The sequence below is a fragment of the Heterocephalus glaber genome, unplaced genomic scaffold (genome assembly GCF_053883595.1).
Source record: "Heterocephalus glaber isolate CG9 unplaced genomic scaffold, H.glaber_assembly_v1.0 deba00001561, whole genome shotgun sequence".
NCBI lineage: Eukaryota > Metazoa > Chordata > Mammalia > Rodentia > Bathyergidae > Heterocephalus > Heterocephalus glaber.
In genome coordinates, this window is record NW_028258349.1 from 13963996 (window position 1) to 13981717 (window position 17722).

General features: G+C 54.7%; 2 protein-coding genes across 7 annotated transcripts; one reads left to right on the forward strand and one right to left on the reverse strand.

Moving 5' to 3' along the window:
* Nucleotides 1–29: 29 nt before the first annotated feature.
* Ggn (gametogenetin) lies at nucleotides 30–4198 on the reverse strand. 3 transcript variants are annotated; one of them, XM_021239691.2, is made up of 3 exons: nucleotides 4092–4198; nucleotides 1014–2902; nucleotides 30–205 (listed from the first exon to the last, which is right to left on the reverse strand). In XM_021239691.2, the coding sequence occupies exons 2-3, from the start codon at nucleotides 2897–2899 to the stop codon at nucleotides 88–90; spliced, it is 2004 nt and encodes a 667-aa protein (XP_021095350.2). In that variant the 5' UTR covers nucleotides 2900–2902; nucleotides 4092–4198; the 3' UTR covers nucleotides 30–87. The 3 variants fall into 3 exon arrangements, with proteins under 3 accessions (XP_021095350.2, XP_087047236.1, XP_004859103.2); XM_087191110.1 differs by lacking the exon at nucleotides 4092–4198 and adding an exon at nucleotides 3885–4039 and having other exon boundaries at nucleotides 1014–2924; XM_004859046.4 differs by lacking the exon at nucleotides 4092–4198 and adding an exon at nucleotides 3885–3979.
* Nucleotides 1557–15364, forward strand: Spred3 (sprouty related EVH1 domain containing 3). Of its 4 annotated transcripts, none has more exons than XM_021239695.2 (8): nucleotides 1557–1677; nucleotides 3813–3985; nucleotides 4368–4957; nucleotides 6395–6575; nucleotides 7938–8106; nucleotides 8200–8273; nucleotides 10478–10618; nucleotides 11837–15364. In XM_021239695.2, exons 4-8 carry the CDS (start codon nucleotides 6399–6401, stop codon nucleotides 12500–12502), a joined length of 1227 nt encoding a protein of 408 aa, XP_021095354.1. In that variant the 5' UTR covers nucleotides 1557–1677; nucleotides 3813–3985; nucleotides 4368–4957; nucleotides 6395–6398; the 3' UTR covers nucleotides 12503–15364. The 4 variants fall into 4 exon arrangements, with proteins under 4 accessions (XP_021095354.1, XP_004859105.1, XP_004859106.1 ...); XM_004859048.4 differs by having other exon boundaries at nucleotides 4368–4953; XM_004859049.4 differs by having other exon boundaries at nucleotides 4368–4953; nucleotides 6395–6482.
* Nucleotides 15365–17722: the final 2358 nt, after the last annotated feature.

The following is a 17722-nucleotide window of genomic DNA, read 5'->3' on the forward strand; positions in this document are numbered from 1 at the left end:
TTCAGCCCACAGCAGGTGACTGGCAGCCGTCTGCATTGGATACTTTATTGGCATGGAGGGGAAGTCAGGGTGTTGAGTGGATTGCACTCAGTCGGAATGGGTGGCCTGCAAGTCATAGTGCTCCAGCCCAGCTACCAGGGAGCCAGCCAGCTTGATGGTGGTGACCCAGGGTGGCTCACTCAGGTGGTTGGTGGTTGTGTCCAGCCTGGGAGGAAGGAAGAACCAACAGGTTGTCTGTGACCAGAGTTTCACTTTCCCCATCTGAATAAGGAAACTCCTGGTGGCTGTATGGATGTCCAAAGGCAGCTTTGGGCAGAGCTGCATCTACCTAGAGTGGGAAAGGGCTGATGGTGATGGTGCCCCAGCTAAGCCCCTAAGAGGTCCAGGGTAGTGTCAGATCTGGAGCCAGGCTATTTTCAGAGTAGGGGTCAGATCTGGAGATTCAGTATGGGGGTAGAGAGGAGGCAGAGGATGCAGTGTACCCTCTGGATCTGGGGACTTGAATAGATTTTGCAGCACAGTGGCAGGGGCATCAGTGCCCTTTGGTGGTTAAAACTTTGGATCCTAGAATGAGGACAAGTTGCCAGAGGCCTGAGGGGCCGAGGCCAGGGTTTCTGTCTGTGTCCAGGACAGCAGGAGGCCTACATTAACCCCCTTTTGGTTTCTTGAAGACATCTTCCCATCCCTAAAGAGTATGGGACATTATCCCTCTGTGCCTGCAGGTACAGGGTCAAGGCAGTGAATAGGGTCAGGCCTGATGGGACCTGCTTCTCCCTCATGGTTCCAGAGTATCAAGAGGGCTAGTGTGGGCTTTGGGATCAGAATACCAAGGGGCTAGGCCAAGGTATTGTCTCTCCCCACTCAGTATGGGATCCAGGCTCCCTGGTGGTGCTGAAGGATTGGAGCTCAGCTAGGTTTGAAAGAGGGTCAAGGATCAGCCTAGGCTCAGGACTGGGCAATGGTTAGGGACTGCAGGGCTATGCCCTTCCTCCCACTTCCTGACCTCCCCTCACCAGGCAGACACGTTGCTTGGCAGGCGGCGATGGTGCGGCTGGTGGCGACAGTAACACTTGCAGGAACAAGAGTTAAGCACCTGGAAGGGTGGCCAGTGGCGCACAGCACTGGTATTAGCTGCCCTGGCCGGAGCGGCCCCGCTGCCACCAACCCTGCTATCAGTCACGGTCTTTTGGCGAGGACCAACTCCAGGCAAGCGGTCTTCACGAGTCGCTCCTCTGGCTGAGCGGGAGCCCTTGTTCTTACGTGTGCGTGTCTTGGTGGGCGCGGGAGCTGGGGGCAATGGCTCAGTGGTGGCGGGAGCTGGGGATGGGGATGGGGATGGGGCCGCTGCCAGGGCGGGGGCTGGGTCCTGATCCGCAGCCAAGGTGGGGGGTAAAGGGGCCGTTGGGTCAGGAACCACGACTGATTCCCCAGGGCCAGGACCGGGGCGTGGAGTGGGCGGGCGGACCGCTGCCATAGGCATCTGCTGGGGCGCCGGCAGCCGCGGTATGGGTGGAGACACCAGGGCCCGTGTGGCTGGTGGCCTGGGCGATGGAGGGGGCGGAGGCAGCGGCGGCGGCGGTGGCCGTGGTGACTGCGGCTGACCAGGAGGCATGGGGCGCACGGGCTCGCCACTGGGGGGCGCCGGGAAGATGAACATAGGCGGCGCCAGCAGGGCAGGTGCGGGCCTCCGGGGCCCGGGAATTGGGTGCTTCTTCCCTCGCGGGGGTGGAGGGGAGCCCCAGGGCCCCGAGAGCGCTGCTGGGCGCCGTCTGGGCGCCCCGATGCCTCCTCCAGCCCCGTTGAACCGGAAGTGGCGTTCAGGGCCCTCAGGGGGGCTCACCCAGTCGAATTTGGGCTTCGAGCCTGGGAAGGTGGTGTAGGCGGGTGGCGGTAGGGCCCGGGTGTGGGACTCGGGCGCCAAGGGGCCACCAGAACACCCTTCACCCTCTCCTTCACCACCTTCGGTTTCCAGTGCCCCACGAGGGACCTCTCCGGGAGGGCGAGGGGCTCCAGGCGCCAAGGGTCCCTGCTTCAGGACCTGAGTGCAGGAGATGGCGCTCGAGGTGGCTAAGAGTCCCCTGCCTCTGCCGCCCCTGAGGGAGGCTTTGGCTGTTAAGGGACCGGAGGCTGCCGCAGGAGACAAAGGGGCCCTCGACTTGAAGGTGACTTTACACAGCAGGCTCAACCCGGACTCGGAAGCCGAAAACCGGGCCATTTCGCCTTCGCCGGCCTGGGGAGGCGACCCTTTGCGGACCCCGCGGGCCGTCTTGCCCTCGGCGCTGAGTTTGGCCTGGCTATCGGTGGGGCTGGTGGCAGAGGTGGCCAGGGCTGGAGTGATACCGCGGCTCCGGGGCTGCCGGTCGGAAGGTGGCGGCGGTGGCGGTTTCCGAGGCTCCAGAGGAGTCGGAGGCGGGACTGGGGCCCCCGGGGCGGGGTCCTTTTCGATTAGTTGTCTGGGCAGCAGCGGCAGTAGCGGGCGGACGCTCAGAGGGTCACCCTGGCCGCTGTGGCTCGCCTCCAGCAGGCCTCGGATCCGGGCCACCCTTGTGCTCGTGGGCTTTCGCCACTTAGACGGCGTGGGCAGCAAGGACCCCACAGCGGGTGGGGGCGCTGTAGAGACGGCAGCTGCCTCCTCTGGAGGAGGCGTCACTGGCGAGGGCAGTTCTAAGGTCAGGGGCAGGGGCGAGGGTGAGGCCTGGGGCTCCGGGGTTACCAGGAGTCCCGGGGGCGCGGAGCTGCCAGGGAACCAGACACCCAGCCCTTGAGCCGGGCGCGTGGCAGGGGAGGAGGAAGTCACCTCGGGCTGCACCAGGGACGTCCGGCGGGAGTCGGAGGTGTGGTTCAAGGCCTCTTTTTGGGAGCCTGCACCCACGGACCGCTCCGACTGGACGTTCCCCATTTCCTACGGAGATCGAGATCGAACACTGCGATCAGAAAAACTGCCAGTCAGTGAGCCAGGGCTGTGGGGACCCCATGGTGCAGGCTGTTCTTGGACTTCTCCGTCTGCGTTGGCCCTGCCCCTGTCCTCCAATATCCATTGAGCCCCAGTCGCTAGTCGCCTCTTCCTGAGTCTCCCTTGCCTACTTTCTCATGGCTCCTCCTAGCCGCTGTTTAGATACTTAAGCCCCAACCCCTTCGTGTATTAATGTTCCATTTTGTTCCCTTGATTTAGAATCGTATCTCTACTGTTTGGCCATGCCCGGATCTCCAGGCATCAAGACTCAGATCTTGTGGGGCATGGTGGCTCACATCTGTAACTCCAGCACTCTGGGAGGCTGAGGCAGAAGGATTGCAAATTCGAGCCCAGACTGGGCAACTTATCGACCTACTAAAAAAATTTTTGTAAGGCCGAGGATTTAGCTCAGTGGTTCCAGCGCCTGCCTCGCAAGTGCAAGGTCCCGAGTTCGAATCCTCGGTACCCCCCCTCCCAATTTTTTATAAAGCTGGAGATGTAGCTCAGTGCAAAGGCCCCGGACTCAAGTGCCAGTACCTCATGGACCAGTAGTCCATTCTGTTTTTCAGGCCACACAGTTAATGATGGTAGTGCCCAGGAGCTCAAGCTTTTCTCCCTGCACTCTAACCCGGCTCAGGAGGACTGGGCCCTTTTCAGGGAGTGGACCCCTCATCCTCGCCCTCCTCCAGTGTGGCCTTGCCTTTGCCTAACAAATATTGTGCCAAGTATTCTGATCGTGTTAATCCCTCAGTGCTCAGCTCTGGCCCACCCAATCACCCACCCTCTATCATTTGGAACCCCCCCCCCCCCGCCAGGGGCAGATTCTCAAGCCTCACTCTGAACTTCTTTTTCCACTCAGGTCTCTACACTCAGGCTCCACCCCTCTCCCCAAACTCTGCCTTGGCTCCTCCACCCAGAAGACTCCACTCACTGACTCCTTCAGCCCGACCAAGTTCACACCGCAGCCCCCTGGGCCCAGGGCAGGGCGGGGAACGGCCGTAGCAGAAAATAACGGAAAAGAACGGGGATGAGGTGAGGCTGTGGGCGAGATAGCCCCAGCGGACCCCGAGGCCTAGGCCCCGCCCCCTAGCTCGAGGCCTCGCCTCCTGAACCAGCTTGAGCCGAGCCCCTTACCAACCTGGCTCTCCCTTTGAAATACTTGAGTGTCTTTTTCCCAGCCCCAGGCCTTCAAGTCCTAAGCCCCACCCTTTTAGTATGTGTGGTGCTGAAGCGAGCACAGCCCCCTTTTAGAACGTTATCTTTAGCTCCTCCCCTTCAGAATGCCCCGCCCCTCCGTTAGTCCTCCCAAAGCCCCGCCCACGAAAATTCTGCTACATAGCCCCTCCCCTTTTGGGGGGACCTTTCATCTGCCCCGCCCACAAGGGAATGTATCCCTGAAACTCCGCCTTTTTAGGGCTGGCTGCCTCTTTCTGCAAGACTGACTGTCCTTCCTCTGCGAGCCCGGGCCTATCCACCGTGGACCCGCCCCTTCCATGACGCACCCTCTTGCCGGCTCCTCACTCAGACTCTTCAACCCCGCCCCCTGGAGAAGGCACCCTGCTCGCCCCACCCCTTTTCAAACCCTGCCAGGCACACGGCCCCTCCCATTTAGAGCCCAAATCCGAGACCACCCTCTTTAGGGGCCAGAGACCAGGCCCTAACTCAGTGCCCTCTTCTCCTTCGAACCAGGGACAAATGGGGCAGAGGAGTGGGAAACTGGGGGATCTCCTCTGGATCCTGAGGAAATGGGGCTGGGGGGTTATTCCTTGAAGCTGATGCCGGGCTCTAGGACCCAGCGGGCAAGCGTGCCCGCCTCGCTCTCACCCCTCCCCCAACCGCCCCCTCCCCCCCACCCGTCCTCCAGGTTCCCCCTCCCTCCCCCCAGCCCCGGCTCCCGGTGCCCGTCTCCAGCGCCGCCGAAGCCAGCGAGGGAGCCGGAGGGAGCAGGAGGAGGAGGAGGCCGCGTCGCCGCCGCTCGGAGCCCGGCCGGAGCCTCCCAGGCAGGTGCCGACGGCGGCGAGGGGGCGGGGGCTGCCGGACTGCCGGACCCGGAGAGGGGGCGGCCGGGACCGCGCCGCGCCTTCTGTGCACCCGGGCCCCCACGGATCCCGACCGGGAGGACCAGGGGTGGTGGCCCCCAAACTGCGCGGCAGCCATTTGGGCTACCAGTCTCCATTTAGGGGTCCCGGACTTCCTCCGAGGACGCCCCATTCACAAAATTTCGTCTTGGACCCTCAACATTGAGGAACTTCAAGGACCACTCCCCCTGGGAACACAGATGTGTGGGGAGCGTAGGGCACTCTAAAATCCCGGTGCCCTATGCTAGCTAGGCCCTGGGGGGACCCCTACCCTCTTTGCCTGCTTCACCTGTTGTCGGGGGAGGCGGGCGGACAAAGGAAGCAGCATCACGTGACTGCTCATTCACAAAATCCCATCCCATTGAGAAAAGGGGGCCGGGGGCTCTGCGGCCGCCCCTTCCCCTCCCGTAGGGCTGGGGAAACCCGGCATCCTGCAGGTGGGGGAGGGGGCTAGAACTCGTTGCTTGGGTCCCTAAGATTGGGACGCCAGGGTCCCTGCTCTGGGTAGCAGTGGAGGGCTGAACGCTAATCCCGATTACTGGGCGGAGGGCTACGTTCCCCGAGCTAGGGGGCGGGGTAAAGTGTTTCTGAAGGGTACTGGAGAGGGGGAATCAATCCCCTCATTTCTCCCCCGTGGCTTCCTTCGGCTGGGACCTGAAGGAGCAGCCTTGATTTTTGTGAATGAAATGCTCCCAGGATCTCTTCGGTCGCCCGTTTCTGGCTTTCCTTGCCTCCATCTCTCTCTCGGCCTCTCTTTCTGGCCATTTCTGATTCTCTCCCTGCCCATCTCCCCGTTGCTGGGTGACTCAGTGAGCTTTGCATCCGGTCTCATTCATAAATCCGGGAAGGGGTGGGGGGAAGAAGAGAGCCAGGGTTTCTCACCCAGCCAGTGGCCTGGGTGACAGGGTGCGGAGGCAGTGTTGGCGGAATGGGAGTTGAGTTGATGGGCCCCAAGAAAATACATATGCGCAGGAACCCAGCTGCGAGGGGGGACGAAGGGTGGGGTTGTGGGTATGTGCAGAGAGGCCAGGAGACAGGGTTGAGGGGATGAGCCGAGGGGGAGGGGAAGTGGAAGTGGAAAACCCAGGCTGTGGGGATGGGGTGGGAAAGATGGGGGAAACGTGGCCATGGAGAGAAGAGGTAGATTTGGGGAAGAAGACACGTGAGAGACAAGAGATGTCACAGGAAGGAAGAAGCCATGCTAGGTGAAAGTGGGCATGAGAGGTATTGGTGGCCAAGGGTGCAGTGGGTCCAGATGTGAGAGACAAAGATAGAAGGAAGACCAGGCTTAGGGGAACACTGAAAGGGAGGGCAGGATTTGGGGGTCACTGACTGTTGTCCCTGTCTTCCCCATCTCCTGCAGGTACATGGTGCGGGTCCGAGCTGTGGTGATGGCCCGAGATGACTCCAGTGGGGGCTGGCTGCCTGTGGGGGGCGGGGGCCTCAGCCAGGTGAGCGTGTGTCGGGTCCGAGGGGCCAGGCCCGAGGGGGGGGCCCGCCAGGGGCACTACGTCATCCACGGGGAGCGCCTCCGGGACCAGAAAGTGAGCCACCTTGGGGCGTGGGGTCGGGTGGGGCCCTGGGGTGGCAGGGGAATGGGGCTGGGAGTGCAGAGGAGAGGCAGGGTGTCTCCCAGCCTGGGGCTGTGCTAGAGTGTGGGAGTAAATATCTGTCCTGGGGAGAACTGGGAATTTCGGGAGTATGTGGCATATCAGGCAGATTCTGTCCACTGCATCTCCTGCTAGTCCCTCCTTACTGGTCTCCCTGCCCTCTTCCGGCTTTCCCGCCCAACCCCAGTCTGTTCCACAGGGCCCCTGCTCACACCCGACTCAAATCATGTCCCTCTTCCTCTCAGAACCCTCCCGTGGCTCCATCTTGCTCAGAGATCCTCACCATGAGGCCCTACACCAACTGACCCCTGTCTGCCCTAAGTATCTGGAGGAATTTGCTGGGGGGCAGCTTGGAAATGTCAAATTCATTGCTTGGGTCCCTAAGATTGGGTTCAACAATTTGAGTTCAGCAGGAATAACTGGGCTGTCTGGCAGGATTTGGAGAGACAATGTGGAAGTTTCATCTGGGGATGTAGTAGGAAGATTTGTATTATTTTGAAAAGGCTGAAGGAGAATGACACACCTTTCTTTAATCCCAGCCCTTGAAAGACTGAGGCAGGAGGATTTTGAGTTCCAGCCCAGCCTGGGCTACACAAGATCAAAAAGGGTGGGGGGAGATAAAGAAAAGCAAAAGGGCTTAGGGAAAGGATAACATTTCACACCAGGGGAATGATGTGGGGGACGTGGAAAGGTGAAAGGGCATGTAGGAATGATGTTAGGCAAGGATACGAGGGAACATCTAGCATGTTGAGCAACATTGAGGGTAATCTGTGGAAGTATAATAAAAATACTTTTGGGGTAAGGTTACAGAAAATTATTGAGACTTCACTAGGGGATTAAGTATAATATTTTGACATGTTCATTAAAATCTGAGGAGTACTACTGAGTCATAAGCGGGAATGGTTGTTTATCAGAAAGGGACTAACAATATTTTTTAGGCATTCAGTAAATTTGAGAGTTCTTCCTGGGACATCAAAGGAAGATGTTAGAAAAATGTAGGGATCAAAGGATTGGAGGAAATATTGGGTATTAAGTTGCATTCCATAGGGCCAGGGATTTAGCTCAGTGGTTTTGTCGCCTGTTGCGCAAGCGTGAGGACCTGAGTTCAATCCCTGGTACCAAAAAAAAAAAAAAAGTTGCATTTCATAAAATTGGGAAGTTGTACTGAGATATCAGGGTTGGGGGTACAGTTGGAAATGAGGTTGGTGGGATCCTGGAGTATGTAGAAAGCCTGAGGGGGAGTCACAGGTATGGCTGGGGAAAGGGGTGTCTGATCCAGACCTTCCTGCCCCTCAGACCACCTTGGAATGCACCCTGAGACCAGGCTTGGTTTACAACAAAGTGAACCCCATCTTCCACCACTGGAGCTTGGGTGACTGCAAGTTTGGGCTGACGTTTCAGAGCCCTGCTGAGGCTGATGAGTTCCAGAAGAGCCTGCTGGCTGCGCTGGCTGCCCTGGGCCGAGGTAAGTGGGTCAAGTGTCGGGCACTTGGGCTGGGGGTCTGGGGTAGGAGAAGCTGGGACTGGGACTCACTCTTCTGCCTCTTTCCTGGCCCAGGCTCGCTCACCCCCTCCTCTTCCTCCTCCTCCTCCCCTTCCCAGGACACCGCAGAGACCCCCTGCCCTCTGACGGTGAGTCTGGGGTACCTCCCTGCTGGGAGGGTAGGGAGTGGCTCTTGGTCTACAGAACATTCCTGAGCACCTACTGTGGCGGGCACCAGGGCACATGCTGGGGACACAGATTAGCCCTACACTATTAATGTCAATTCAGTCTCAGTTAATCTAGTTTTTCTCTTGTATGGCGATTCACACATTCATTCACCAGTACTTAGTAAGCACCTCCTGTGTACCAGCAATGTTTTAGGCACTGGGGATACATCAGTGGCTAAAATAAAGTTCCTTTCTTCTTGGAACTTTTATTCTAGTGTGAAAGGGCAGGAAAAAGAAGGATAAGACTCTAAAAATGAATGAATATTAAAAGTAAAGGGGACTAGGGATGCAGCTCAGGGATTGAGCTCTTGCCTAGCATGTGAGAGGCCCTGGATTCTATCCCCAGTTCCACAAAAGAAAAAAAAAGAAAGTAAATCAATGATGAAATGAGTGACAATTGCATGTACCAGTTACTCAGGCTATAAACCTCAGAATCATCCTTGACTCCTCTTATTTTTTATGCTTCTCATCTAATCTGTTAGTAAATATTGGTTTTACTTTCACAATGGTCAGACTCCACCTCACACCTGGTACTGTCCAATCTCATTTAACTGGACCATCTGAACAGCTTCTCATTGTCACCCCCCACCTTATCCCCAACTATCTGGTCCCCACTCAGCCTGGGGGGTCCCATTGATTGCTGAGTCAGATTACAGCCCTCCCTTCCCAGAACACTCCCAGGGCTCCAGCCCACTCAAGGGAAAGGACTGAGTCCTTACAGTGGCACCTAAGCTCCCATACCATCCGGTCCTGGGTTCCTGTCCCCTCACTCACTGGGCTGCAGCCACACTGACCTCCTTACCTCACTCCTACAGGGTGAGCACATTCCTATCTCAGAGCCTTTGCATTAGCTGTTTCTTTTGTCTGGAATACTCTTTCCTATGTCTCAATGCCCCTTATCAGGCTTTCTTTTTCTTTCTTTCCTTCCTTCCTTTTTTTTGGGGGGGGGCGGGTACCAGGGATTGAACTCAGGACCTTGCACTTGTGAAGCAGGCGCCAGAACCACTGAGCTAAATCCCTGGCCCTTCCTTCCTTATTTTGAGACAGGGGCTTGCTACGTAGTTCAGCCTGGTCTTGAACTCATTATGTAACCCAGGCTGGCCTTGAACTCTTGACAATCCTTCTACCAAAGTCTCCTGAGTACTGGGATTACGGGCGTCCACCATGAAAAGACTGTTTTCTTATCTATTGGTTTACTGCCCATCTCTATTGGTAGAATGTCAGCTCCAGAAGGACAAGGATCTTATGTTGATGTTTTGTTGCATACCCAATGTTTAAAACAGTGCCTTGTATACAGTAAGTGCTCAGTAAATGTGTTGGATAAATTGAGCTAATGAATGAACGAATGCACAGAATGTTGGGTACATTTTGACACTTGTTGGCCACAGTGGGAGTTGCTGAGACTACCTGGAGGAATAGAACTGGTTCCCTGGGTGAAAACGGGGGCAGAATCTCAGAATAATGGGAAGTAGAGATGGAGCCACAGACAGTTCCTGTCTTTGGCATCCTGATTCAAAAGATGCTGTGCTCTGGCTCAGACCTGCACAGTGACCTTGTGTCCTGCATGCCGCGGTGCTCAACAGATGTGTACTGAAGGCAATGAACAGATGCAGTAAGGATCATGGTCAAGTTACAGAAAGGAAAACTAAGGATCTAGGAAGTGCCTTCAGCTAGAGCCTGGTTCAGATGGGAAGGAGAGCATGGTGGGGGCGGGGGTCCACAAAAGATGTGGTGGTGGGAACAAGGCAGGAAGGTGGCTGAGTGGCCAAGGGAGAGAGGGGTTCTGAGAAGCGAGAAGATGCTTTGATGTTCTGTAGGTTGGTGAGCTGAGCAGTTAAGAAGAGGACTCTAATATTAATAATCATCATTTCCAGCTCTTCCTGTACTTCGGGCACGCGCTGTGCCCTTTACAATGGGTCCTAACCACATCCTTACCAATAGGTACTATTATGATCCCCATTTTACAGAGGAGGAAACTGAGGCTCAGAGGTGAGCTCTGAGGTGAGAAGGACTTGAACCCAGGCCTGCGCGGCCCCAGAGCCCTTGCTTTCTATGGGAGGGGCCTTTGTGGGGGCACGGGCTGTGTGGGGGAGATTCTCCACGCTGAGGCCACCTATCTCCCCCAGTCCCACGTGGACAGCGACTCATCCTCCAGTCACAGCCACCAGGAGACGCCTCCCACCGCGCCAGCAGCCCCCATCGTCACTGTGGAGTCCGCCTCTGCCTTTGGGCCGACCACGCCCCCCCAGGGCCGCTCCTCGGCTCAGGTGCGACCCCCAGCGGAAATTTGGGTGGAATGGGGACTGGTGCTGGGGTCCCTAAGGGAGCTGAGGCCCACGAGGGTGAGAAGGGACACACAGATGCCAGGAAATGGCTGATGTGCCTGCTGAGTGGGGTGGGATAGAGGCCTGGGTTTCTCTGAGGGTTGGCGAGAGGCTTCGTATGTTTCCTGCACTCTTGAGGTTTGAGGGAGTTCTGAATTTCAGAAAGGCTTGGGAGATGCCTTGGACAATTTTCCGGGTATATTAGAGGATGCTGATACTCATGGAAAGGCTCCTAGAACTGCTTAGTTAAGGCATGGTAGTGCATGCCTGTAATCCTAGCACTCTGGAGGCTGACAGGAGGAGTGCTGTGAGTGCTAGGCAAGCCTGGACTACATAATGAGTTCAAAACCAGCAACAGACCAAAACACAAACAAAACAAAACAAAAGACTGCTTAGTTCACATAGGCAGGCTTGCTACTCAAGGGAGTGAAAGAGGCCCAGGGACTGGACTCCTTCATCCTAAGGAGGAGGTGGCTAGGGTCCAGAACTCCAGGATCTGAAGGGGCTGGGGGCTGAGACACCTAGATCTGGAGAGTGGCAGAACTGGGAGCCTTAAGCCACTAGGCTCTAGATCTTCAAGGTATGGGGTTGATGTCTGGATTCCTTTGTGTTCCTGAGAAGAGAGGGCCAAGGGACCTTGGGAGTGGAGCAGGCTGTGATCTTGGAAGTCTGAATCTTGAGCCTAGGAGGGTTTTAGGAGCAGGATCCTTGGAAGCCTGAGGCCTGTAGGTGGATCTTGGGATTTTATTTTTATTATTATTTTTTGGCGATACTGGGAATTGAACCCACGGCCTTCATGCTGAGTTATATCCCATCCCCTGCTCTTTCATTTTCATTTTCATTTATTTATTATTTATTTATTTATTTATTTATTTGGTACGGGGATCGAACTCAGGATTTTGCCCTTACCAGGCAGACACAGCACCACTGAGCTAAGTCCCCGGCCCCATTTTTATTTTAATTTTGAGACTGGGTCTCACTAAATCACTGAGTTGCCCAGACTGTGCTTGAATTCGTGATCCTGCTTCAGCCTCCCAGAATGCTGGCAGGTCACCACACCTGGCTTCTAGGTTCTTCTGGGACTGGGATAATTGTGGTGGTGGTGGGGGGTGCGAGTCATGGGCTTCATTATCCCACTCTCCTTGTCCCTTCATCCTGCAGAGCTACCCTCCGCTTCTACCATTCACGGGGATTCCGGAGCCTTCAGATCCTGTGGCAGGGGCAGGAGGCCCGGGCTGGGGTGGCCGCGGCTATGAGGATTACCGGCGCTCCGGACCACCTGCGCCCCTTGCCCTATCCACCTGTGTTGTGCGCTTCGCCAAGACTGGCACGTTGAGGGGCGCAGCCCTGGGTCCCCCAGTGTCATTACCTGCCCCTCTTACCGAGGCTGTGCCCCCAGCTCCCCCGGCTCGCCCACCCCCTGGCCCAGGCCCCACCCCTGCGCCAGCCAAGGGCTCCCCCGAGGCTGAGGAGGCTGCGCGCTGTGTGCACTGCCGAGCGCTCTTCCGCCGCCGAGCGGACGGGCGTGGTGGCCGCTGCGCTGAGGCCCCGGATCCAGGTCGCCTATTGGTGCGACGTCTCAGCTGCCTGTGGTGCGCCGAGAGCTTGCTCTACCACTGCCTGTCAGACGCCGAGGGCGACTTCTCGGACCCCTGCGCTTGCGAGCCGGGCCACCCGCGACCCGCCGCGCGCTGGGCAGCGCTGGCTGCACTCTCGCTGGCCGTGCCCTGCCTGTGCTGCTACGCGCCTCTGCGCGCGTGCCACTGGGTCGCAGCACGTTGTGGCTGCGCAGGCTGTGGGGGTCGCCACGAGGAGGCTGCGCGGTGAGGACCGCCTGGAGGGTCTGGCAGCAGGACCAAGGACCCAGCATTGAGGGTCCAGGATCCCGGACTGATTCGGTTTGAACCTAAAACTCAAACCTAGGCACATCTGGAACTTGGAGCTTGAGTTTGGACCGAGAGATCCCAGACCTGGAACCTGGGCCCCAAATCTAGGACTGAGTGACCCCAGACTGAGCATCATTAGGATGTCTATCAAAGGTCCTGAGTTCTGGATTCTCCATCCATCTTCCCACTGAAGAGATTCCTGACATCTTTAGACTGCATCTCAGAGGGCCCCAGGAATACACAGATCCCAGAGAGGAACTGGGACCTCAAACTCTTGACTCTCTGTCCAAATGACCAACCCAGATCCCTGCCACACCTGACACCATGAACTCTCAGATTGCAGCCCCAGAATTAGTCAGGAATTGCCAATACCTGATCTTGCCTGTATCCAATTACTCCCGGATCTTGCAATCAGAGGACCTGGAACCACCCCCAAATGGTCCCTGAATGTTCACCTGAGACCTGGTGCACCCACATCTGACACATTCTGTAGCCCCAGGATCCCTGAGACACCAATCCGTCCTGGGCTTGAGACTGATATGGTCTGGAATCACCAGACACTGGCCCAGATCCACCCACTCCTGAGTGTCCACAGACCTGACCTGCAATCCAGGACACCAAGATGTAAGATATCCAAGTGACTTCAGTTGCTGTAGGACAGCAGACTTAAGGTGTACTGAGTCCTTGGATGTGCTCAAACATGAGATGTTCTCTGACCAAAATGATTGGAGAAGCCCATTCCAAGGCTCCAAATACCAGACCCCAAGATCCTCTGAGAGCCAGTTATTGAAGGCCTACATATACTCTAGTCACTACAAACCAGTGTTCTTGGGAGCGTTGGTTGTCATATATGGATTTGGAGGTGCCTGTTACCCAAGCTATATGAATGACAGCCACTGGCACCTCAGGCCCAAGACATTGATCTCAAGTCCTCAAATAGCCCCTTTCAGTCCCCTTGGAACTGGATTTTGAGAGCCAAAATGTCCTAGAATCAATCTCTGGCTTCCTTCCAGCCCCATATTCCCAGTCCCCTAAAATGGGATGGTCATGGCAACCCAGACCTCTGATCCCTTGGCCCTCAGCTCCTGAGTAACCCCAAGGTGCTTTAAGAGCACTGGATCCAAGACTCCAAGGTGCCACCCACCCCCAGCTACAGGACTCAATCCCCCACAACATTGGGATTGTTCCTGATCTAAGATCTTGGTCCTCCATACCAGACATTCAGATCTGAGATGCCCCAGGACCCTAGTACTCTCAGACTCCAGATTTCTATTGCCTCAACCTTCTCTAGTTTGATGAAACCCCAAGATGCCTCTACACGTGATTTCCCAGCCCCCACTCATGAATCTTCTGAGAACTGTTGTCCCTTGAATCCTGCCATCCACGGGCTCCTGAAGCCCCAAATTTCCAAACTCTGGAATTCTGGTCCCCAGAACCACAGCTCAAGCCTCCAGAAATCCTCAGAATTATCCCTTAGCCTAGGGGGAAAGCCCTACCATTTTGAGCCCAGATTCCTGTATTCCAGAACCTCCTGGCACTCCCCACTTCCACCTGGAGGGCGCAGCATTGCCGCAGATGATTGTGTAGGCCATTGGCTAAGCAAAAGCACACAGCTGTGATGGTGTATGGAACATAGCAAAGGCTGCTGGCCTAGCTGGGCCTCCAGAGGAAGGCCGGTCTTTTTTTATTTGCACATAGACACTTGGACTAACTATGGCTCTGTGGGGACCCCTGTCATCCTGGCCTTGTAGATCCTCCTCCAAGTCCAATCCTGAGCCCTAACCGTGGTCCAAGTCTATCCTTCCATTAACCTCTTCCATCTCAGAGTCAGGGGTTGCTTTTGAAAGCTTGTTTTATGGCCCTATGAGGCTCCACTTGGGGAGAGTGGGATGTCCAGGGTACTTAAGATCTGGTGTCCAGCATGGAGGGACCAAGTTCTCACAGGAAGACAGTCTCACTTATTTTATGGGCTTGGGACCTGCATCTGGCCTCAAGCATCTGGAAATGTGCATTTTACCTTTCTTCATTACCCAGATTTGGATGGCCTTGTGGAGTTCAAGCGATAGATCCTTCTATCGATTCTTTTAAAATTATTAACTATTTATTCATCCGGAACCTGTGAGACTCAGCTCTCCCAACCAGACCCTGGGATGGGTGAGAGAAGGGGGGATGTCCCTCCCATTCCCACTCTGCCCAGCTCTCATCACTGTCAGACCCACCAGAGCTGAGGGCGGAGGGACTGGGGGCTGGGGCAGCCTGAGTCCCCACCCCCTCTCTGTGCCTCGGTCTCCCCCCTTCCGTGGTGGGCGGGGGGGAAGCTCCATTCTTAACCTACCTCGTTTTAGGGAGGGGTGGGACAGGGGATCAGAGTGCTGTACGGTGCTGTGGGATCTTTGGATAAAGTGGTGGGGACTGGGGAAGGTTCCCCAGCCCCCACCCCCAGCACCGCCTCTCCCAGGTCTCTCAGTCCTGCTTCTTGCTGATACCCACCTCTGATCCATGATTACCCTTCATGGCCCCCAAATCAGGGGTGCATGGAGGGCTGCCCTGGGACCCAGGAAGACCTCAGACCCTGGAACCCCCAGGCCCAATTTCCTAGCTGCTTGCCCCTCGGATTGGATGCTTGGCCCCCAGACTTGGGGGAGGCGCCTCAACATTTATCTTCCTGATCTTGATTCCAAGCCAGTCTGTGACCTCAATATTAGTGTCAGTGCAGGCTGGGAGGATGGGGGCCAAAAACCCAGCCTTGTCATTGGGGGAGGGGGGCATGAGATCCGCTCCAAGAAATGTCTGTGACAAAGTCTCAGCCTGTGTTCTTTATTTTCGTTGCCGTGCCTTGTCCACTTGCAAGACTGACGCACCAACCACCTACCTCAATTCTCTCCTCCCCCCACATCCTTTAGTCTCAAGCCAACTGTCCTGCTGAGTTCAGTCATTCAGCAAGTAACATTCGCTGAGCACCTGTTCTGTGCCAAGGCTTGTAGTGAGCACTGGGGGTAAAGCAGTGAACAGGACAGACAAAAATCCTTCGCAAGGGAGTTTATAAACTTTATACTGGGGGAGACATTAAGTAGGTGAATTAATCTGTTAGAAATGACATTTACCATAATGGATGAATAAAGTGCGAGTGGGGGATACAGGCATTTTTTAGCCAGGGTGGCCAGCTTAGGCCTCATGCAGTAGGCATTTGAATAAAGCCATGAAGGAAGTAAAGGGTTCATACCTGTCTGCAGGGAAGAGCATTCCAAGTAGAGGGAGCAGCCAATGCAAGGTCCCGAGGTAGCATGCCTGGTAAGTCTGAGGAACATTGAGGGAGCCAGAACATCTGGAAGGGAGGGAGAAAGGAGATGAGGAGGGCAGAGAGGTGACAGGACGGGTCTGTGGGACCTTGCAGTCATTGTACAGACTTTGGTTTTTACCCTGAGTGAGGTGGGGCCACAGGAAGTCTCTGAGCATATGAGGGATCTGACGTGACTCACATGTTCAAGGGCCACCAAACAAACACTTGGAGGTGGGCTGGGTGACAATGAGAAGGTTGTTGTGACTGTCCAGGGGGAGACAATAGTGGATGAGACCAGGGTGAGGGCAGTGGAGGGAGAGAAGAGAGTGGTACTGGATCTATAAGGATGATCAACAAATATGGTCGATATTTACATTTTAAAAATTGATTACTGCAAAGGACAAATTGACATTAATACTCTTCAAAAATTGACTATTCATTTTGAACATTTATCCCATTGCTTTTGTCACTTTCTGAAGCAGTTTTGCAAGTCCTCTTCCAAAAGTGTCTTTATGGGATATGATCAAAAATACGGTGAATGCTGTTGCCAAGTGCCATTCAACAAACTCATAAAATATTATCATGTGTTCTCAATCCAACTCATTCACTGGATCTGGCACCTGTGACTTCTGACTCTTCTCCAAAGTCAAAATGACATAAAAGGTAAACATTTTGAATCGATTCAAGATCTAGGCAGCTATGACAGTGCAACCAAAGACATTCAAGAAAAGGACTTCTAGAACTGCTTCAGAAAGTGGCAAGAACAATGGGGTGTTTTCAAAGCAAGGGGGAATATTTTGAAGGAAACCCGTGGCAATGTGTCTTTCACTGTAATAAATTTTTAAAATTTAAGCATACACCATATTTTTTCATGTGTGTGTGTGTGTGTATAAACAGGGTTTTGCTATGTATTTCAGGATGGCTTTGGACCATGTGCCCAGGATGGCCTTGAGCACACTGCCTCAACTTCCTTAGTGCTGGGATTACAGGCGTGCACCACAGGCCAGGCTCACACTTTGGATTTTTTTTTTTTTTTTTTTGGTACCAGGGATCGAACTTGGGTCCTTGTGCTTGCGCAGCAGGCAGCGAAACCACTGAGCTAAATCCCCGGCCCCACACTTTGGATTTTGAAGGTAGAGCTCACAGATTTGTACATGGGGTTTGATGTAAAGAAAAGAATCAAAGCTGGTGATGTAGCTCATAGCTCAGTAAGAGTATATGCTTAGCATGTGCCAGATGCTGGGGTCAAGTACAAAAAAAAAAAAAAAGGAAGAGGAGTATAAGTTTTTGGATTGAGCACTTGTGTGTGTGTGTGTGTGTGTGTGTGTGTGTGTGTGTGACTGAGTATTAAAGGTGGGGCCCTTGTGCTAAGCTATATCCTCAAGTCCTTATTTATTTTTTGAGGTAGGGTCTCTAAATCACAAGTTGCCCAGGTTGCATTTGAACTTTCAAACCTGCTGTCCAGTGCCAGGCTACTGACACTTAAAGGGTGTACCACCATGCTCAATTGAGCAACTTTTAACATTTGATTTAGGTCAATAAATGTCCACAGGAGTGTCCTGATTTGGGGTAGGCAGGGCTATGGAGGCACCAGATTAAGAGCAGGCTCTGTTCCTGATAAATAAATTCTGGCTATTGTTTCTTAGGCTCCTACTCCCAGTGGAATGAGGATAATCAGGGAGATATAAGAACTGGAACAATGATTTATAATAATATCAACACAGTCAGTGGCAGCAGTAACTAGGCTTAATGGTTAAAAAAGTATGGAATTTGGCCGTAATTGTGTCCTGGCACCACCATGAATTTACTATGACCATGATTTTCCATTAACTTTCTCTGTAAAATAGGGATAAGATTTAGCCCAATGGCAAACATTAAATG